Source organism: Carya illinoinensis, chromosome 8, assembly GCF_018687715.1.
Source record: "Carya illinoinensis cultivar Pawnee chromosome 8, C.illinoinensisPawnee_v1, whole genome shotgun sequence".
In the NCBI taxonomy this organism is placed as follows: Eukaryota; Viridiplantae; Streptophyta; class Magnoliopsida; order Fagales; family Juglandaceae; genus Carya; species Carya illinoinensis.
The window spans coordinates 21,873,294-21,896,906 of record NC_056759.1 but is presented as its reverse complement, the minus strand read 5'-3'; the positions used below and the strand labels follow the sequence as shown (position 1 = coordinate 21,896,906).

At 37.1% G+C, this 23,613-nt stretch overlaps 1 protein-coding gene across 3 annotated transcripts; it reads right to left on the bottom strand.

Moving 5' to 3' along the window:
* Positions 1-252: 252 nt before the first annotated feature.
* On the bottom strand, positions 253-7,947 carry LOC122319046. Of its 3 annotated transcripts, XM_043136913.1 has the most exons (7): positions 7,710-7,947; positions 5,306-5,360; positions 4,888-4,988; positions 4,411-4,483; positions 4,162-4,233; positions 3,131-3,228; positions 253-1,422 (listed from the first exon to the last, which is right to left on the bottom strand). In XM_043136913.1, exons 2-7 carry the CDS (start codon positions 5,326-5,328, stop codon positions 842-844), a joined length of 948 nt encoding a protein of 315 aa, XP_042992847.1. In that variant the 5' UTR covers positions 5,329-5,360; positions 7,710-7,947; the 3' UTR covers positions 253-841. The 3 variants fall into 3 exon arrangements, with proteins under 3 accessions (XP_042992847.1, XP_042992848.1, XP_042992846.1); XM_043136914.1 differs by lacking the exon at positions 5,306-5,360 and having other exon boundaries at positions 7,710-7,945; XM_043136912.1 differs by lacking the exon at positions 5,306-5,360 and having other exon boundaries at positions 4,411-4,488; positions 7,710-7,944.
* Between the last annotated feature and the right edge of the window lie 15,666 nt (positions 7,948-23,613).

Below are 23,613 nucleotides of genomic sequence, written 5' to 3'. Positions count from 1 at the left end.
AAGAGGAGAATGGAGATTGGAGAAAATTCCAGGCAATGAAAATAGGCAGGAAATGAGGCAAAATTACTGAGCCTCTCGGTTAGTCACTAGCAAAAAACAAAGGTATCCACACGGCATTCAATAGGGGGGACATTAACCATCATAAGGAATTTCAAAATACAAAGGAAACAATCTTCAATGCATATTATAACTTCAACTTTCCTACGTGGTATGTGCAGAAGGCATTCCATACCCATGAAAACCCTACGATTCTGGAAGAGATCCACAGACTAATTTCAGATTCATTTGCAACATTATACACATCCACATAAAAGCGAAGAATTTACAGCAAAACTGAATCTAGAAAAAAAAAAAATAAATACAAACATAATCCAGTGACAGCTGTGAAATAATTCAGGTTTAAATCAAACACATTAGATACATAAGAGAATAAGAGCGGATGACAGAACCGAAATATGTAGAAGCGAAGGACAGGGTCATAAAACCAGGGTAATAGAGTGGCCAGCGATATGCCCGAGTTGGGCAATATAATCACAACCGAGTTCCACTCGGCTACCACATGCCTGTGCCATTTGATTCCAACTTCGTGCTCATATAATAGCTTTTGCGAAGGGCCATATAAAATTATCAGCATTCACCAATTGAACAGCTGCATTACCTCATTCACTCTTTTGCCATGCATCTCCTGCCAACAAAATCAGCAGGGCTCTAACACATAACAACACATTAGATTCTTTGGCTGCAATGGAAAAACGTGGAGAGCTCCAACAAAGTATCTCGGGCGTGAAAGAAAGGGCATAAACAGCCTCAAATTCAAAGATTTCTCAGACCTTACTCCACGTTACTTTATTTCATTGCCTTTTGAAATTAAACCATCCTTCCCTGCTTGCAACCCCAAGGCATGAGCAAACATTCTCTTTGCAGCACCTAAATGCTCCCTTTGCAATGAGTCTTTATCAATCCCATTCCCACTGCTTCCATTCTGAGCTGCTCTAAAATGAGGGCAAATCTTGTCAGTTTGCTTTGGAGCCATATTGCTCTTACTTGGTGATGATCCACTCAAGATATTATCATTGATTTTCACTTTTGCATGAGGGTCGCTATTTTGGCCCAATGGGGTGTCAGTCTTCTGAGAAGATTCTGCTGATACCTTAGGCTCCCTGCATTGAATATCTAATGCATCTGTTTGCCCACTATGCTCCTTGCATTCCCCATTCGTAGCCTGATTGCATGGATTTATTCTGTGGCCTAGAGCATGTGCAATCATTCGGCGGGCGACCACAGGAACATTTCGTGGCTTCCTCTCAACAGGTTCAGAAACTTCTCCCGAATTCATTGAAAATATTCGGTCTCGAGCAGCCAGATAAGCTGCTTTTTTCTCCTCAAATGAATGTTGAAGAGAGGGCACTTCTGTTGTCAACACTGAACACAAGCAAATTTAAGGTTGGGTACAACAATAAATGTTGTAGAAAAAAAAAACATAAATAAATGATCAAATGAGACTTCATTATTTTAACTTATTTTAAGAAATACAAAAAAATATGCTTCAAATTTTGAGATGGTAATGGCCCTTCAAAGTTTCTTCAGAGAAACATTAAGCTTTCAGTAACCATGGAAAAAGGGCTACGGTTATGTGAAATGGATTTTTCTAACCTCCCATATTGTTGAACTTTATGCATTCTGAGCAAAAGATTTATTCAACTGGGTAATAATGTTCATCCTTCTCCTACCGTATATGCCACTTTGTTGCAAGAACAGTGGACAAGGTCTACTGATTCAAGAAAAACATTAGTCATATATCACTCATACTCTAAGAGGAAAAATAAATGCTATAAGTGGAACTCCTCAGAATTAGGGGAGGGCAGCAGGGCCCCGCCCCCCGCAGGCCTGCCTAGGAGCCCGCCACCCTGCCCCCGTGGATTTTTTCGGTTGTTTTGAATATTTTTGGACTTTTTCAGCTGTTTTCCACCTTGGGTGGGCGGCAGGGGACAGATGGACCAGGGGGCCAATCCACCACCTGGCATGCAAGCAGGTGCAGGGCTGGATTCCAGCGGGGGTAGCACCCTACTCAGAATCATTACAAGGCACAATTCTACATAATAAAAGAAATCAAAGTGTGATTTGAAAATTGTCCCTATATAATAATTCACCCACCTGATGAGGGAACGAGGGCTTAAAATCCCCCCCCCCCCCCCCCCCCCCCCCCCCAAAAAAAAAAAAAACCCCTTGGCATCCTTGTCAGGTCCTACATATTGTAGTGTTCCAGTGCCCATAGTATGCGGTAGAAGTGGACTCTATAAGTACTACTAATTGAGTTGAAGAATAAACCTCGAACCATATCAATTGTTTTACAGATCATTCTGCAAAGTCCTTTCTATTTTACTTGTTTATTTGTGTTTGGCTTCCCCTCCTTTCTTACTGCTCAAAGATATATAAAAAGATAGTTATATCAGGTGTATACAGACAGAGGCTTATACAATCTTCCCCTCCAAACCCTCTACATCCTTGTTAGGGCCTACGTATTGCAGCATTTCCGTCCACATGGAGTTATTAGTGGACTCTACTGCCATTTGTAATGATCCAAGAAAGGTGCTAGTCACCTATACACCCATATTCTTCAAAAGAATTAAAAATATTACAATTGGAGTCCTCAGGATTCATTGTTTGGCCTGGTTCCATATACTAAAGAATTAAGATAAGACTAACACTATGTAACTGTAACAATTCACCCATCCATCACAGGATCCAGACATCACTCAAGGCATGGAAGGCATATTTTAGCTATTACATATACATATCTATGCCAGTATGGCTTAGAAGACATGTTCCTTCCTTCGTTTTATAACACTTTTGAACTCAATAACTGAAGGTCAAAGACATAAGCTTTTGTAGTGTTGGTGCAAGTGATCATGGTAAATATTTATTTGAACATCCATCTGATATAAAGAATGATACAAGAATTTGAAGGGTACAGAAAAATGTAGTGATAAGTATGCTTTCTAACCAAGAGAATTTAACCAATAGCATCAAGAGAAAATCAACTCAATACTATCTGCTATCACAGTCAGCGCCATTAAAGTGAGGTTTCAAGGCCCATAGAATCCTTTCAAGAGGACAGGAAAAAGGTTACCTGGGAAGGCCTCTGCTTTTCTCAATAATTGATGTGAAACCATTGGAGACGGATGCTCTTCAGACTGCCACAGAATATCACTAACGAGGATGGAAGGTCTGCATTCCAAATATTTACGTCATTCAAAAGAGAAACATAACATGCACTGCAAAGCAGCTGCACACTAGCTAGGCTAGGCATTGATTATCTGTGACATCAATGTATATTTTGGTCTCCCGATTGCTGTATTTTCAGTATTTAGCAATGATTCAAAAGTACCTCAAAATTAATAGATTTTCCACAAGTTGGAGCAAATTTTGATTTCTCAAATTTCATGATCAGTCTTGAGGTTATAACATTTGTACACCCCCAGTTGCACGTTTAATTTGTGAAAACAACTTACTCTCACAGCCAAAAAAATTAAAATGAAATAAAATCCAATTTGATATGCTATTATATTCTCCATCCCATATATTAGACTCCAAGACACTCACACACTGCTTAATTTTCAGAGTTTATTCGTTACTAAATCTCCATTTTATGCCAGGTTCCAACAAAGAGGAGACTTATTCTTTTTTTTTTTTTATATAGGTAAAATATAAAGAGGAGACTTATTCTTTTAACATTGTCATTTGATGAACTGTTTTGAATAGCTGTAAAAGGCAAATATAATCCTAAACTGTGAGGAGTTTGGTCTCAGTGGGTCACCAAAACAATCATATTTAGTAATTCCATTCATTTAGAAAGAAACTCATTGAAGCTGATTAAGGCATCTGTTCAATGATTCGTTGCAACTTTCTTATTTTACAAGAGTGCTCTAAAAGAAAACCATGCCAACAAATAAGAAGCTTATCATATTTAAGGTTAGTAATCAAAACAGAAATATGTATACAAGGGGGTCTCCAAAAGCTAAAAGGAAGGATTGGGTTGCGCGAAAGAGTTAAATTTACAAAACTGCAAAGCAATTTACAACTATGTAAAGGCACCCAGTCAGCTGATGAAGTACGTACACCAAAAGTTTCTAGGAAGTAATCACATGTTTATTCACTTACATTGTTGTATCTGAGCATCTCTCCAAAACTAAGTGCCGGTCATCTCCTTCACCAACAGATGAGTGGGCAAATCTAGCACCAATCAATCAAACAAGGATATTAACGGAAGAACAGTAGATGAGAGATAGATATGTATCAATCAATAGAGATGTCCTCCAATATAAGCACCAAAGCAATAATATAAATCAACTTTTTTATGAAGTAATAATATGCCATATTGCAAACACAAGAAATTTGAAAGACAAATACCCAAATATTTCAGCAAGGCGATGCAAGAGAAGACGGCTATATGCGTCCATTGGTTCCAACTCCAGGACACCATCTGAACTGCAAGCAAACATTGCCTTTACTGGTTTGGTATTCAATAAAAGTTAAAGCTAAGGCATGCTTCACAAAACTTCAAGGAAGCAAATCTTCACCCATGCACGAAGTAGCCATAAAGGGTGGAAATAGGCTTGAAATCAATATCAGGAATAAGACAGATGCATCAAATAACTACAAGAAGAACTGGCTATTTCATGAGTTCTGACATAGGCATGGAAAAACATAAACAAATGAGAGAGAAAGAGAGGGAGGCCCTTTTGCTTGATCTTGTGGTCAAATGGACACAAAACATGCAATGAAAGAGGTTTAAGCCCTATGATTAAGCTGCGAGAGAAAAAGGGGCAGAAACACAAACTTCAAAGCTTAAAAAAATTATATATATTAGCAGGTTATAAAGTCTACCTGGTATCATCCTGAAGGAAGTTGACCAATGCCTCTTCCACTGATAGAACAAGATGCTTGGAACGAAGATTGTCCTTAACAAGGAAAGCCAATTCCTCAACCTGTATGTCAGTGATAAAAATGAAAAATAAATTTGACAAATACAATCATGTATTTCAATGAAAAGGAAAAAAGTTTGAAAACCTTTTCAGATGAGATGCATTGACAAAACTACTATTAGACATATAAACATTTGAAATATGTCCAAACAATTTGCCAGAACAAGCACAGTAACAGTCATGCAAATTATTGAACTGCACTGCCCTATAGAATACCTTATTTGTATCAGCTTAGTAAGTACTAACAACAAGCAGACTTAGAAAAAGGGAGATAACGATATAACTTTCTATAGAGAGAAGAAAATGAAAGAAAAACTCACAATAACTTGTAATGCAAGGACATCAAAAGTTTGTACAAAGTTCCAATGCAACAACCTGTCTGTACCACGTCAGAAGGGAAAGCCTTGCTAATACAAATATATATATATATATAGAGAGAGAGAGAGAGGGGTTTTATCCTGAATGTATTCTTATATGCTAGGCACAGGATATACAAACGGATCAAGTTGATTGCTTGAAAATGAGGTTCACTGGATTTTCTTTTTGCAATGAAATTGAACTAGTTGATGAGAGGAGGATGGGAGTCAACTACAAGTTGGAAGTTTGGAGAGAAACTAGCTGTATCGAGTGCAAATTTGATAACAGCATAATAGAGATGGAAGGGATACAAAACCTGATGATCAATAGATACCAAAAAGCAATCACTTTCAGCATATTGTATATAAAATATATAAGACCCCGTATATTTTATGGTACAGGAAGTTGGGTATTGAGAAGCAGTAAAATAAACATAACATTGATAACACACATTTCGGATACAACAATCTCCCCCCCCCCCCCCCCCCCCCCCGGGTCATGGCAAGAGAGAAAAAATCCTAGGAAAGAAAAACTAAGGAATGAAGTCATCTATTTGAATGTATATGATACCAAAGGATTACATTAATGCCATACATTTTGGATACAACAATCCCTCCTCCCTCCCTCTCTCCCTCAACAGAAATTCCAGAATTTGTCTCACTTGGGTCCTAGATGGAACATATTGAGGAAATGATAAAGGGGCGTGGTTTAAGCCAATTTGGACATATGCAATGAAAACCAATTAATACACCACAGGAAAAATGATTTAGTTTAAATTCTGGAGAACAGAATAGAAATAGTGAAGAATGAAATGCTAAATAAAAACATGACACAGGATGGACCCCAATTATTTGATATGGATTCCATACTGCTAACCCCAATTTAATTGGGAGGAAGAGTTACCGCTGAAGAGTTTGTGTACAGTATCATTAATTTGAATTAAATATCATAAATTTATTCTTTGAAACTCTTCCTATATCTAGACAATAGTTTTGAAGTATACTCTGTCAGTTAAGAAATTAATTCATAATAGTGAAGAATGATATGTTAAATAAAAACATGACACAGGATTGACCAATTAAATTGGAAGCATAGCCAGAATAGAGTTTAGTACAGTATCATTAACTTGAATTAAAATTATTTCTTTCCTTATAAAAAAAAAATAATAATTTGAATTAAATCTCATGTGTACTCTTCACACTCTTTCCTAAAGCCAGACAATTTTTTAAGCATACCCTGTCAGTTAAAAATTAATTCATAATGACTTTTCACAGCACGATAAAAGTACAGTCCAAGTTATACAATTGTTTTAACCTTCTTAACTTCAGCATATCTTCAATAAAATGGAAATCAAGCTTGATATGCTTAATTCTTCAAAATATATTGTATTCTTTACCAGAATCACAAAAAATTGGACAAAAATATTCATCATCTACTGCATAATATAGACCAGCACCAAATTAGATCCTGAAAAAAAAATGGGATCTATGCTTTGTAAATTATGACATAAGTTTTCCTTAAATCTTACTTATCTACTTATCAAAAAAAAAATAATTCCTTAGATCTAAATGCAAATTCAATCAATTTGTTTCATCAAGGTTTTCAGTGCAACAATGCTAAACATTTTAATGTATAGATACCTATGAAGTTGTACACAACACACGGAACATTTAATGCATATATCTTTAACCAAACCTTCCAAGATTGATATCATTGGCTGATTTCAACCAAACATCTCATATGCACTACATGCCAAATTCAACTCTACAGTGTCTTACGACTCAACTGACCGATAAATGTTAGCATAGAACTAAACATCCTCCACTCAATCCCCTTGCATACATCTCCACGCAATTAAACTCAAACTCAAAACATTCACTTCTCTACCAAGCATGGTCGGCCCTCGCCTTAAAAATCTTCAAATTTTTTTCCTCTTTCGTAACGTCAATTGATAACCCAACTAAGAAAAATTCTGTCTCTAGTCTTTTTACATTTTTTCCTGTTTTATCCCTGTTACTACAATCCTTTTTTCCATTAAAAAAGTACCCGCTTTGAAATTGAAAATTAAAGATCGGGGTAGATAACACCCGCCTACCCTAATTAAATTAGCGAAATGCGTTCTCATTTACAAATCACAATTTCAGGTTCATAAATACATGGAATTAAACCATAATATCAACTACGATTACATAAATCAGCACCACAGGAAAAGACCCGTTTCGAGCATTATTTTTGTACTTACTAAAAAATTTTCTTAAAGTAAAGCGCAAAAGAAATTGAACAAAATAAGGAACAATTAGTTCTGCGTGTGTAGGTTTGTGCGAGAGAGAGAGAGAGAGAGAGAGAGAGAGAGGTTGAGAAACATACCATAGCGAAATGGGTCATGCTCATGTTGAAGCAGCAGAGGAAAAATCAAAAGAGAATTTCGGAGGAAGCTTGATACAACGCAGGTGTATCAACAAGAGAGAGAGTGCGGGAGGGACTTCGCTGAATGAAGGCTAGAGATATTCTTGAAGTTAAACAGCCGGATTGTAGACTTGTAGTTTTGGATTTGCTTTCTTTCTTCTTTTTCAATTTTTTATTTACTTTTTTCATTTTCTAAGTTCTAGGACGGTGCGTGTTTTTGTTTTGTTTTTTACCTTTTTTCACCAAGTCGTATCGTACCAGGAAAAGCCAATCATGCATTGGGTTTCGGGTAAGCGGCTAGGCTCCGAATTAGTTTGCGAATAAATTTATATCGATTCATCTTATTTAATTATTAAAATTTTTTTAATTTTTAATATAAAATATAATAAATAATTTAATTTTTTTAAATTTTAAAATAATAATAATATTAAAAAATAATATTTTGATAATATTTTATTTATTTTTTTAAAAGAATTTTAGGGCACTTGAATATTTCACAATTATAAATATCATTCTCATTTTTTTATTGTTTTTCCTTTTGCCATACACTGAATTGTATTTCCTTTTTAATTCCCTAGTTCTAGTTACGGTTGAAGATGTCCCAGAATAATTTTGTCTGGTTTGAAGGTTGAGATGATACGAGAAATATATGAATAGTAATGAAATGGTTTGAATTAAAAATATTTTATAAAATTTTGAAAAATTAGAAAAAAAGTTGCATAAAAATATTATAAAATTAAATATTATTTTTTATTTTTAAAATTTGAAAAAATTAAATGTTTTTATATTTTGTTTCGAAGTTTCGAAAATTTTTAATGATTAAGTAATAATTAGATGAAAAAATTAAAAATTAAAAATTAAAAAATATTTATATTTGAATTGTGTTTAGATTAGGGGGGAGTTCGGTCCGGTTCGGTTCGGTCCGGGGAGGTTTTGTGGACCGGACCGAACCTATTCGGTCCAGGGTTTTCTCACCCTGGACCGGACCGAACTCCCTCAGGACCGGTTCGGTCCGGTCCTATTCGGTCCGGTCCGGTCCATTCGGTCCAAGGTTGACTTTTTTTTTTTTTTTATCTAATGACATTTTTTTAATACTTATGTAATTATATTGTAATATATTTAATATATATATATATAGTATACTATTATATATATATTAGTAATATGCTAATACTATTAGTCTATTAGTAATAATACTATAACTAATAACTATATGTAATAATAACTATACTATAACTAATAACTATATGTAATAATAGTTATAGTGATAACTATATATGTAACTATATGTAATACTAATAATTAATACTATTAGTCTATTAGTACTAATAACTATACTAGTATTAATAACTATACTAGTACTAATACTATAACTAATAACTATATGTAATGATAGTAATACTATATGTAATACTATATTAAATAATAGTAATACTCTTATTACTAATACTCTATGTAGTTATAGTGATTTAATACATATTATAACTATAGTCTATATTAGACTATTAATATTTTTTTATACCATATATAATTATATAATTAATTATATACAACTATTATATAAATAATATATATAAATATATTTTTTTTTAATTTCTATTCGGTCCGGTTCGGTTCGGTCCGGGGTGAAAAACTCCCGGACCGGGACCGGACCGAATCCTCTCGGTCCCTTAAAAATTAGACCGGACCGGACCGGTCCCAATTCGGTCCGGTTCGGTTCGGTCCAAACAGTGCCGGTCCGGTCGGTTTTGCCGGTCCGGACCGGCCGATACTCACCCCTAGTTTAGATGTTGAAATGAAATGAAATATAAGTTTAGACAATCTCAACATCCAAACTGAGCATAGTAGTCGCAATGATTTTTGTATTTTATGCTTTAATATGCATCGTTAAAATTCACTTTTTTATTTTAACTAACTTTTTGTCCAAAACATCATACATCAGCAGCTTCTCTATTCCTTTTCTATATCATATAAATATTCTTTCCAAAAGCACTAGCATAGAATGTTGCCCATCAACTTGATGACTTTAAGGCTACTCAGATGGTTCCTACATCAGCTACCCAGATGCACACCATTCATGCTTCAAATTGGACTCCACCTCTTGAGGGAGTAGTAAAGATCAATTGGGATGCAGCATTGAGTGAAGCTCAAGACAGGGTGGGAATTGGTTTGATAGCTCGAGATCATGTAGGTGGTATAGCAGTTGCTAAAGTCCACCTCTTGAGGGAGTAGTAAAGATCAATTGGGATGCAGCATTGAGTGAAGCTCAAGATAGGGTGGGAATTGGTTTGGTAGCTCGAGATCATGTAGGTGGTATAGCAGTTGCTAAAAAGGTGGCAAAGGAAGGTTGTGTCATTCCCCTACTGGCTAAGGCAATAGGAGGGCTTTAAGCTGGTATTTTTGCTTCTAAATTAAATCTGTTTTCAGTAATCTTGGAGGGTGACTCTCTTCAGATAGTCCAAGGCCTTAATCTCCACAAAGAAAGATGGGATAGTGTAGGATTGGTGTTAGCAGATACTTGCTCGGTTTGATCAATACCAAATTCCGTTTGTTAAGAGAAGTGGCAATAAAAAAACTCACTGTCTAGCTAAGGAAGCCTTAGAACTTCCTGAGGAATCATCTACAGTGGTCATTCAGCCTAATTGTAATATGTTTCCTTCTTTGTCTTTAAGTTGAATAAAATGGTAACGTTCTTTTCAAAAATAAAAAATAAATATAAATATTCTTTCTTTCATTTTCTTTATTCATTTTAAATAATTTTCTAACTACTATTAAATTTGTAATATTCTCATATCTTTCAAATTCTTCATATATATTAATATGAACACAATATACATCAATAAACCCAATAAAAACTCATTCATCCTCTTTTTTTTTTTTTTTTATAACTTTTTATCCATTTATCATGTTTTGAAAAAATTTTAACACGACTGTTTTTTTAATTAAAATAAATTATTCTAATAATATTATAATTTTTTTCGTGTTTTATAAATAAAAGTGTAAATGTGAGAAATACAAAGAAAGATTAGGAAAAAGAAAGAAATAATAAAAAAATTATATAGATTAATAGTGCATGTTAAATATAGAGAAGCATTTGAACTCATATGTATTTTACGTTGATTTTACCCAATGGAAGCTTTTATTTTTACATTTTGTTCTTGATTTTACAAAGAAGCCATTAAGAGTGCTCTAAGATTATAATTAAGTATTGATAAAATATTTATGAGTAATGATTTGTACAAATCTCGCGTAATTCTTTTATAAAAAAGTGTTCTCCACTTTAAAAAAGTATAAAAGAAAAACCTATTTCTTTTAGTGTGACTCACTTTTTTATAAAGGGACTGCACGAGATTTATCTATCTGAAACTTGTACCTAACATTATTTAATGTTTATAGAAGAGAAATGTAGACTTACTACTATATGATAACTTTTTTACAACTATGTAATAAAATAATATTATTTTAAATTTTATTTTGATTTTTACTTTTGATTTGATGGATTTAATTTTAATAAAACATATGATTATATTTAAAGTTGTCTATAAATTATAAATAGGTTGTAAGCCTATTACTATTCTTTATATAAAAATAATATTTACAACGGTATGTTACCTCCAATGAAGGCTCAAACTTGAATTGTGCTTTAGAAAAGTGCTCTAGTTCAATAATCAATTAAACACTGTTGATGTGATTTTTCATTTCTTTGGAATAATGAAAGAACATTTTACTAGATAAGAAAACGATCATTTAAATCATTTTGGGTTGGGAGATCGGGAACACAATCAAATCACTTTCATTCCATTCATGGGAGAGGAACTCAACAAAGAGAATGATGATAGGATTCTCATTATGGTAGTGTCTCCTTTCAATAGGATTCTTATTAACAGAATCCAAGATGCTTGTCATACGTCAAGTTTGAAACGTTTAGAAGATTGGAGTGATTAGTTTCTAAAATTGGAATTGAGTGGTTTACTTATACTGGAGTTTTATTGCTGGCTTTGTGAGTGGGACCCACCAATTGGGGTGGCGATATATGACACTATCCATAAATCCAATAAGAACAAGACATAAAATTAGAGAGTTCGAGTTTGATGTTAACGAGTTCAATTCAGGTCAAAACCAGTTGATCCTTTAAGACACAATTTATAAACTGATCAATAACGAGTCAACTAGTTTAATCCTAAATCAACCTATTTTGATCCATTTAGATTTTATCTCAAATTAAACTTCTATTATTATTGAGTTGTAATATAAGTATTTTTTAGTATACTTATATTTTTATTGTTATGATTGTAATCTGAACATGTGCTCATATTTGTTATTATAGAGTTTGTAATAAAGGGGTGCTTCTAGTCGGTTCGGGTGTTTTTAGTGTAGAAACAGCCCTCCACTAATCATTTGCCACGTCACATATTACGCATAACAGATACAAGATACACCCAAAGAAAATCACAAGCTCACACAGCCCCCTTTCAAAACTGTTTCTCCCTCTCGAAGCCAATACTCAGTTTGTCTTGTCTCTTGCCAACACCTAACCTCTTAGTCCGTCTCTTGCCGATGCCGACAGTTCTGACGCCAACCTCTCATTTTGAAACCAACACGTCTCATCTTCAGAAAATCTTCCCATCTCTAAAATAGTGCGATTTCTCATGGCAAATTGGCTAAATGAAACCTGGGAAGGAAGTAATGTAAGCTTTTTTTATTGTTAATCTTCATTGATTTAGTCTGCAGACCTTGTTTTTTCCTAGTTCTTAAAGTCTATTGAAATGCCATGCTTTAATTCCTTCCATGGTACGTACTAATACACACAAGACCGAGAGAGAGACTCCTAGAAAATAGTATATATCATAAAATCCCCAAGCTAAGATATGATTATATTTTTTGTTTTAGATAATTGATCAGAAACAACCACAACCAAGCAAGAGTTCATACATTATTTTTTAATTTAATAAATCATAGTTATATCAGACAGGCCCACATTCAAAGAAAAAATAGTTTTTTAGGTAAATCATATAATAGTAAGCATTCATTGAAATAGTTTTGGCTAATATGACGATTGGTCAATGCTATTGTATGAGTGAGTCTTTTCTTTTTTTCTTTTTTGGTATACTATGAGTGAGTCTTTAAACAGAAAAAAATCCAATTGTGGAACCCCTCCAGATTAGTCTATCAGCAATAGGCATGATGGCAATAGGAATCTTCATAATTTCCTTGACATCACTCTCATTAAAAACAGTATAAACCAAATCCAAGTTCCACCACCCTGTGTTAGAATCTATTAATTTAGCAACCATAGCATCCTCATTGAGTATAGAAACAAGAGAATGAACTTTGCATGAAAAATCTCTTTAATCCATTTGTCCTTCTAGATTTGAATCTGTGAGCCATCCCCAACTTTTCACATTAAGCCTTCATTCAACAAAGGAATAGACTGGAAGATACTTCTCCATACATAGGCAGATTTGTGGCCTAATTCAGCTTGAAACAAAGATGGGTGTGGTAAATACTTGGCTTTAAATATTCTACTAGATAAGGAATCACCGAATCAGGACTCATAATGAATATCCATACTTGCTTGGCCAAAAGAGCAAGATTAAAATTGTGTAAATCAAGAAAACCTAGTCCTCCATTCTTTTTACTGACACTCATAGACTTCCAGTTCCTCCAATGTATTCCAAATTGATTATCTTGATGCCCCCACCAGAATTTAGCAAGAAGGGATTGGAGTTGCTTACAAAGGGATTTTGGCAACATAAATACACTCATACTATATGTTGACATTGCTTGTAAAACAGCTTTGATAAGAATCTCTTTCCCAGCTTGAGAGAGGAAGTTATTCATTGAATTGCCAATCATTTTACTCACTTTGTCCTTGATCCCTCTAAAAGCATTTACTCTAGACTTCCCAATAAGTGATGGAAGGGCTAGGTATTTATCCATATTAGATGAAGCTTGTAGACCTGCCACTTCCAAAATATACTTCTTAGTTGCTAATCTTGTATTTAGACTGAAAACAAAGATGTCTTGTCTGTGTTAAGTTGCTATCTAGAAGCAGCTTCATAACTGCCAAGGATCTGTTTCAAAGTAGCCCATTCTAGCATGTTTGCTTTACAAAAACGAAGACTATCATCAACAAAAAAAAGATGGTTCATTGTGATTCTTCCCCTAGCAATTGGTACCCCAGTCAAGATTTTCATTTGTTCTGCTCCAATTAATTGAGAAGTTAATGTTTCAGCACAAATCATAAAGAGATATGGTAACAAAGTGTAACGCCCGTCCTTGTGGTGGGTCCTTTAGAAAATGATTTTAATAAAAATAGATGGGAATTACTTTTCCTTTTAAAATTTTCTTTCCTTTCATGCCAGGATACAAAAGACTCCATGTTTATAAATAAAACTTGTTTTCTTAATTTAAAAGGTTACAACGGAAAATATTAAATTTTATAATTAAAGTCTTTCATACAAAATATCATGCCTAGGCTTTCGTGCTCTTCTCCTTGGGCTGTGCTCGTCCTGACATGTTATGCTCATCTTGTCCCTAAGAGGGCACACATTAAAACTAAAATGAGTCGATGATTCGTACGCATTACTTCATACAGTTAAAATATAAGAACATAGGTTTTCAATCATGCATTCATCACTCCATACATATCATACGTATCATGCATAGACATGCAATTCGTTTTAAAATGTTGCGAGGTGGAGTTTTTCTTTAAAAATATTTTCTTTTCATAAAACAGTTCCCCACGCGTCGCTGCCTTCATTTCTTAAAGAATCTGTTCATGCATATACCTTTTCTTACCTACATTCATGCATACATCTTTTCATACATACATGCATTCTTTCTTAACATGCATACATCTTTCTTATCGCTTGCATTGGCCGTTGCATACTGTTGCGCCCCGTGTACTGGGGTTAGCGGTCTTTTGGACCTGATTCTGCCTGTGGCCATGAGTTGGGAATCCATTTCATCAAGTTGCAGCACTGGGTGCACTACTAGTACTACTTATCCGGCATTGCAATCTGTCCAGTCTATTCTTTTGGTACCTTTCCATTTCCGTACATGTGGCCATTACATATCTTCATACATTCATGCATTCAGTCATTTCTTTCAATTTAGGCCTTTCATTCCTTTACAGTCTATTCATTCATTCTAGTCCTTGCAGTTCTTACAGTTTTTACAATCCTTCAGTTCATTTCATTTATAAAGTCATTTTAAAAGCTCATTCATAAAAGTCATTTTAAAAAAACAATTTCATGACATCGTTTAAAACGTCAGTTCATGCATCATTTTAAAGCATCAGTTCGTTTCCTTTCATGAACCTACATACAATACGTACCACGTATAGCATCTATCCATATGCATACACTTACTTACTTTGGGTGCGTGAAAATGGGCTATCAAGGAGGGCCGTTACGTATTTATACTTGAAAACTTAAACTTTGGCTTTCTTTCGGAAAGTGTGTTTCGTAGAGAAAAACGTCAGTTCGGAAAGCATTTTAGCATTTTGAGGAAAAGTGTTTCATTTTCATTTTCATTTATTCAAGAAGACTCTAGAAGATTATGAAAGCAATACTTACCTGGACTTCATGCCATACTCATTCCATGTAGTCCATTCGTGTGCATGTCAGATGGCAACCTACATGCATACACATAACTTTACGTCATTTTCTATCTAATGCATAAGCAACTATACTAGAAATAGAACTATGCTTCACTTGGAACACTCTTCATCCATCCCTGGGCTCTTACGTGCTATTTACTATGATAAAACCTTCGGATTCTTATTCCTTAATGTGAACCTCCGTGATTCACCTTAGGGTTAAGATACTAAGACTTTCGTCTCATTCTTCTATCAACCACATGTCGACGCATGACTTAGACTGACTAAGTCACGCATCCCAATCCTAGACAACTTACCTATTACTACCTTCATGTATCCTAGCCCATACTCAATCCTCATTCCCATCTATACAGATCACATGACTTTAAGCCAACTCTGAGGCTTAAACATCATGCAACCATGCTTAAAACAAATTACCTATTACATACGGTAAACCTATTGGCGTGGCACATGTACATTATTCCTTTTATCACCTTCAACTAACTTATAGTCCAACGAACGCCCACTTGTATAAACAAGCTCCATACTCCGATACCAACTTGCTCAGACTCGGTGGATAGGACTCTTCCTACTTCCCGACCCTGTACAAGTTTATCTTGACACTTAACAAGAGGATTGCATCTACAAATGCACCTTTGTCACATCATGTGATGACCCGCTTTTACGTGTTTTTTTCACTGAAGTGTTGTTTTTAATTTAATTAATATATTGGTTTATTTATTTTAAATTAATGTATTTTAATTGGTTTTTATTTATTTGATGCGGTGCTTAATTTATTTAGTCATTTTATGGTTTTTAAAATCGTTTTCAGCGGATCAGTTTTGGTTTCCAGAGTGAGGACTGGACCTCATTTCTTTTCCCTCATCTTTTCTTTTTCTTTTCTCTTTTTCCTTTTTCTTTTTCCTTTTTCCTTCTTTTTCTTTCTTTTTCTTTCTTTTTCTTCTCCTTTCTCTCCCGCGTACGCCGAACAGCTTCTTTTTCTCCTTCCCGTCGCCGCCCATTTGACCGCCCAGTTCTCTGCCGTCCGGCCACCGTTTAGTGCACCACCACCACCATTCTCTTCCCCTTCCACCAGAGATCATCCCCACCAATTTTCAGAGCCATCGGACCAGCCGTTAGCCACCGCGAGCTGCCGGAAGTCACTGCACCTGCTCTGTTTTTGCCCCTGTCGCCGGTTGCTTTCGCAGCCCAGAACTGCCGCTCGCCAGCAGCGTGGCCTACACTATCTATCCATTTTTCTTTCCCTCTCACCAGTGAACATCTCCACCAAGTTTCACCTCCATCCGAGCTACCGTTAGCCACCAAGAGCTCCTCCAAGCCATACGGTTTTTCACTGATTCCGGCGCCGTCGCACCACCTCTGGCCACCATCTCTTCACAGCTTCTTCCCCTACCTCTTGCCGATCTAAACCACCCATTTCTGGCCTCGATCCGTTGCCGGAGCAGCTCCCACGAGCTCAACTCCGTTCAGCCCCTTTTTGGCCTTCGACCGCCATTTCCACCACCACCCACGGCCAAAACTCATTTCCACTAGCTTTATAAACATCCTTAGACCCTTCCCTATCAATCCCGAGCCTTGGTTTGTCCCCGTTCAAAAGTGGGTATTTTACAACCCACGGCCACTGTGAAATTTCACTGTTACGTTGCTTTCCTTCCGCCGTTTGCAACGCCGCGGGCTTTCTAAAAATACCATATAGCGCTGTAAGTATTTTCCAAATCCTACTTTCAGATTTAAATATATTTTTCTCATTCAATAATTATTTATCTGCTGGTTGGTTGATTCTGGACTGAGTCCGAGGAGTTTGGGGGCCGGATGATTTGAGGACGGAGTGCTTGGTTTTGTTGATTTATGGATGGTTGATTATTTTGTGCATTGATATCGCATTTACATGGTGCATGCGCGTGCATTTTATTTAATTTGAGAAAATCCTGTTTTATTGGCGTAAGTGGACTTTCGGGTGCGTGTGTATCACGACCCCAAGCCGGGATGGAGTATTATTCCGGTAGAGCTCCTCTGGTCACTCGGGAGCTTAATAAACTGAGTGACGTCCCCTGAGTTGTCGCTGGGGGATGACGGGAGCGGGGGCTAGGGGATGCTTGGCTACGAACGCGCCGGACGCAGAACCGGGCATCGCTCTACGCATCGACTCCATGGCCCTTCGCTGGCGAGGGCTAGAGGATGCTTGGCTACGAACGCGCGGGGCGCGAAACTGGGTATCGCTCGTTAGGTGTCACATGAGTGGTCGTAACCTGCGGTGTGACACTGGAGTCAGGGTGTGCGAATGACCCTTAGGGGAGGTCATGGTGCATATGGATTAAGTGGATAATGGTTTGAGATGGATATGGGCCAAATGTGATTTTTGGCGTGCGTGGAAAAATATGTTTTTATGGGTTTTGCGCATTGGCATCACTTCATGCATATTGTTTGAGTTCTATATGTTTTTATCTGGTGGTGTTTAGATTTTACTTACCTGCGGCATCATTTTTGGTTCCGTAGATTTTGGTGCAGAGATCGAGGATGAGGAGGAGGAGGCTGAGCCCGAGGACGCGGCTCCGCCGGGGTGCTGAAGTTTATGCTTTGTATTTAGTTTAAAATTATGTTTGTATCCTGTAATATTTATTTATGTATGTTTTGAACAGCTTTGTATTAAACAAGAAAAATTCTGGTACTTAGTTATATGACTTCCGTTATCCACTGCATTTCCTTTTGCACATTTGTTGCTCTTACACACACTTAGCACGCGTCGATAGGGTGGTGACCCGGGTTGTCATCATTCGGACGTCTCGATTTCCCCGTGTCCGTGCGTGGGGAATTGGGGGCGTCACACATCACGTAACTCAAGACAAATCCTAAGTCACATCACGACGCCCATCATGATTCTACTATACTACTCTTACACTTTTCCACCACTTCACATACTCTCAGCCATAAGTCAACCATAAGGTGACACTCGTCACCTTGGACTACCGGCCATGTCACAGCTGCTTTGGGACACTGTTACACAGTTCCCGATGCTACACAATACACTACGCTTCTCAACTACGCAACCATTCTTTTATAGTGACACGCCTTACGGTGCATCGCTACACAACACAGAGCACACGCCACGTGCACTCTCTTCACTCTACGCCTCACGTCACTGCGGTGCATGTCACACGATGTGTCGCTGCACTACATGGAGTACGCTCCACGTGTACTCCCTTCACACACCACGCTGCAACACAATTACAGCATACACCTCATACCCATACTGTACAACACAGTCCACAACACTACACAATTATAACCAACACTTCACTACACGGCCACACTTCACAACGAACTCCACAATACTAACAGTATAGTCCACAACCTATTAACTAACATATATCATAAGTAACGAGAGATAGAAGGTTATACCATCGACGGGGTAACCCATACGTCGCTCGTTGTCCATCACAATCAAAGCGTCGGAGGAGTTGTACGTGGCGGTTAACACCGCGTACTGTGGCTATTTGGGCTACTAGTGGTGGCTACGGGTGTGGATCTAAGTGGGGAAAGGTTTGGTCATGATCCTAGAGTGGTGGCCTCATGGCGGTGCCGAGGTGGCACACAAAGGAGGCACGATGGTCCGTGAAGGTGTTTTGGGCCGTATATGGCTAAACTAGGGAATGGGGAGGGAGAGCTAGAGGAGCTTGAGAGAGGTGTGGTAGAGCTGTGGTGGCAAGGTGGTGGCTGGACAGTGGCTCATGGCAACGGATTGGGCCGTGAGGTGGAGGATAAGTAGTGAGAGAGTGGGGGAGAGTGAGGGTTGTGGGTAACTCGGTTGGACATGAAAGTGGTTGGGGAAGGTCGTGGTGGTAAGAGGATCATGGTGGTGGTGGTAAAGTGGCATGGGTAGTCGTGCACGGTGGTGAAACCATGTGTGTATGTGCGTGTGACCCATTGGAGAGAGAGAGAGTTTGGGGAGAAGGAGACCATGAAAATGAAGCCCATGGAGTGAGGATTCTGTTGGTGGTGGTTGGCAGCCAAGTTGCCCGTGTATGGTGGTGCTATGGTGGAGAAATGGGTGTGAAACCCATTTCGATCAAGTTGCTCTAGGAGGGGAGAGAGAGAGTGTGTGGGGCTTGCTGGCCTGAGGGAAGTCGCCGGTGGGGTGGTGGAGCTGCGGTGGTGGCGTGGTGAGGTTGGGCATGGCGGCAAGGGTCTAGGCTAGACTAGCACAGGTGGAGGGGGGAGGAGCTGCTTCCGTCGGTTGAGAGAGAGAGAGAGAGAGAGAGAGAGAGAGAGAGAGAGAGAGAGAGAGAGAGAGAGAGAGAGAGAGAGAGAGAGAGAGAGAGAGATTTGAGTATTTAATTCAGGTCCTTCATTTCGGGATCTTCTAAACCATCTATCAAGGAGTTTAAATACTTATTTGAAAATGCGTAAGTGTTTTAATAAAATACTTGAGAGGAATTAAGATAGAATATTATTTTATAAACTAAAGTTTATAAAATTATATTCCTACATCATTAATTAAAATGATGAAATCTCATTAATCACTCGAAGAGAATAAAATCATTTAAATTAATTTAGAGTTTTTAACAAAAATTTAAATCTTGTAATATTTTTAAATGACTAAAATATTTAATTTAAATAATTTTTCACAGTTATAATATTTTTAGAGCTCATCAAAATATTATAATTGTATTATTTTAAAAACAAGTTTAGTCCAATAACATAAGAAATATCACATATAAATATTTCTAAAATATTTAAAATATTCATAAGCTTTAAAATTTCGAACTTGCTTTAAAATTTGCTTAATATCTTTTAAAACACGCCATCAAGGCTTGACACGTAAAATGAGGTTCGTAATTAAAGAAGAAAGAATGAGCCAATTATTACACAAAGGGCAGCCTCGCCTCAAACCCCTCTGTGGTCTAAACATTTGTTGAGAAGATCCATTAACTAAAACAGAAAAGGAACTGGTAGTTATGCAGGTCATGATCAACCCAACCCATTGTGGTGCAAACCCCATTTTCATCATCACAACCCTGATATATGCCCATTCCAACCTATCATAGGCTTTGCTCGTATCCAACTTCAATGCCATATATCCCCTATCATGGAGTTGGGTGTTCATGGTATGAAGAGTCTCATAAGCAGCCAAAATATTATATGTAATGAGTCTACAGGCACAAAAGCGCACTCATTTTGTGAAATAAGAGTAGATAAGATGGATTTTAATATGTTAGTGATCATCTTTGTAATGATTTTGTATAAAATATTACAAAGACTAATGGGTCTGTATTCAAAAACATGTTTCGGGTTATTGGATTTAGGAATCAGAACTAGATAAGTGAAATTGATAGAGTCGAGTAGCATTGGAATTTAGAAAGGATAACACAGCATGACAAACCTCATTGCTAACCACTGATCAATGATCTTGATAAAAAACATGCTTCATAACCATCTGGACCTGGAGCTTTGTAAGGTCCCATTTGGAATACAACTACTCGAACTTCCTCATTGCTAAACTGTTGTAGCAAAGAGGCATTCATTTCTGGAGTCACTCTTAAGTTTAGATCTTGTAAACAAACATCAATCTAAGAAGGGTCTGATGAATTGAAAAGGGACTGATAGAATTGTGTAAAAGCCTTGCCTATCCCAGCTGAGGTAGTATGCAACACTCCATGGTCATCTTCTGCCTATAGAATCTTGTTTCTCTTTTTTCTTTGACTTGCACATAGATGGAAAAACTTTATATGTCGATCTCCATTTTGTAGCCAATGGACCTTAGCCCTATGTTTCCACTTCAGATGAAGGCTCTCTTGAATTCTACTTATGTCCCTTTGTAATTGTTGCACCTCCTCAACAGTAGATGCTGTCAAATTTTCTTGCAAAATCTCTAGCCTTTGAAGTTTCTCTTGCAATGCTTGATCAGAGACTGGACCTTTGCCTCGTACTCATCTTTTTAAAGATCTCATGTAGGTACCAAGCTTCTGTGAAATAGACTCAAGGCAACTAGAAGATTTACTTGCCTGCCTCCAAGAAGATTTAATAACCTCACCACAATCCTCATAAGAAGACCAACTAGCTTCACACCAAAAGCATCACACCAGTTGGTATAGGCTACTGCTCTATCAAGTCTTTCTCAAGTAAAATGATCATTAGTCCTATTATTAGACCAAGTAAAAGTCCCATAAGAGAAACCCAAATCATGCAGACCACAGTCAGACAAAGCCTCAGTGAACAAATTAATCTGTCTATCACTCCTTCGAGCACCACCCTCTTTCTCACTATGGATTAAAATTTCATTAAAATCACCAATGCAAAGCCACTTGCTAGGATTTAATGAAGAAAGATGTCTTAAGACACTATAACCATCCATTCTTTTCTCAGTAACTGGATGGCCATAAAAACAAGTGAGCATCCATGGAGGGTTGAGGTTATTTACAATCCAGCAGTTAATGTTTAATGTGTCTATGTGAGAAGCTATGAATTTCTAACTATAGGTCATCTTTCCATAAAATAGGCAAACCACCCCCATGGAATGCCATCCACAGTAAATAAGTTCTGAAAATCCAAACCATACTTCAACTTACCCAACTTAGATTTATGTATTCTAGTTTCCATAAGAAAGAGATTACTAGGTTTTTTATCCTTAACCATGAGGTTAAGGTCATGAACTATTCGAGGGTTGCCAAGATCTCGACAGTTCGAACTTAAAAGCTTCATTTATTTCGACAAAGTTGACTTCTAGCCTCCGCCAATAAACTCAAAGATTTTTGTTTCCTAGTCACCTTCTTCTTGTAAGTACTAGATGGGCTACCCATAAGTAAGGACTTTCTTTTTCGATTGGCAATATGAAAGTCATAGGGATGATTATCAGAAAGATCATTAGACACTCTGACCTTACTCTTCAATTTCGATAGGGAAGAAGATCCAGCATGTGTGGACTGTATCCATGGAATGCTTGAACAAATCATCCACCATCCCACCATCAGTAATGGGACCAGAAATGAAGGAAGGATTATCTGCTGGATTAGAAGGGATTGGGGGATTCATAGTAGGAGTAGGTAAAGCAGTTGGTTCTCTTGCAGTTATGCCTTATGGTTCCTAATGAACAGCCAATCTCAGTCACTGGTTTGGAAATTAACTGCTACCATGTCACTTGCTCCTGGTCAACTGCCACATAACTGTTAGAACATTACCCTAAGAAACTGGAAGAAGATAACTATATGCCACCTTGCTTGTTGAGACACTGGCTTGTTCTCCCAAGAATGAATTTCCCCACTCCACCATGAGAACTAGTAGCCCACAACCATGATCCATACTGTTTAGTAGTGGTGGAAGAAGATGAAGTTGAAACAGATGGTGCCATACACCCAGGAGCCCCATGCATAATCATTCCACATGAGAAGCAGAAACGTGGTAAACATTCATACTGGAAGGACACTAGAACATGATGCCCTTTCATGGAAACCATTGTCCCATGTGCTAGTGGTTTGGATAAATCAATCTCCACAAGAATCCGTAAATACTTCCCCCAACCATGGCCATTAGCATCCACCTCCACATGAAAAAACGTTACCAATTGTGTTGCCAACTTTAGTACCAACATTATAGTTCATACAACCAACAGACATATTATGTAATTGACCCCAAAAGAAAGCATGATTGAATACCAGGTCCGCAGGAGTTGTGAAACCATTGAAAACTTTAGATAGATTAATTGTTGATCAAAAAGGCATGGCTGACCCTCCCACACACGTTGCATATCACTATCTGATCTGAACTCAGAGAAATAAATTTGACCCAACTTCAAAGATCTTGATGTCCTGCGTAAATTTCCAAACTTTAAGCATAGTAACTTTGAAAGCCTCTTTATTAATCCTTTTATCCACCATAATCTTCCCTACAAGACAGAATTTTCCCCTTTATAACATTGGTTCAACATCATCTTCAGCCACAATTATCCCACCCTTTTCCACTTCAATAAGACAAAGTCCCTTCCACATCTTAGTGATTTCTTCCGCCATTGTGCAGCACAATCAACAGAAAGTGCAAAGCATCCACGACAAAACCTTCCACCCGAAAGTGAAGGTACTAATCGTCCTCCTCAAATAACCCGTAAAGAAAAATGAGAGGAAGCCAAGATCAGGCATTGTTAGATAGGCGTCGCCGTAGACATATTTTATGACATATAAGTGACCTAATGAGTGTTTTGCTTCATCCCTTTTCATTTAACTTCTTGACCATTGTAATTTTGAGCACCTT

Bases quoted from the DNA above. Each gene is read 5' to 3' on its own strand.
- LOC122319046 (XM_043136912.1), bottom strand. From the start codon at position 7,733: ATGAGCATGACCCATTTCGCTATG. The intron at 3,229-4,161 runs GTAAGTGAATAA...TTTGGAATGCAG, and splicing joins AGATGCTCAGATACAACAAT to ACCTTCCATCCTCGTTAGTG. The intron at 1,423-3,130 runs GTAACCTTTTTC...GCTTGTGTTCAG, and splicing joins AAAAGCAGAGGCCTTCCCAG to TGTTGACAACAGAAGTGCCC.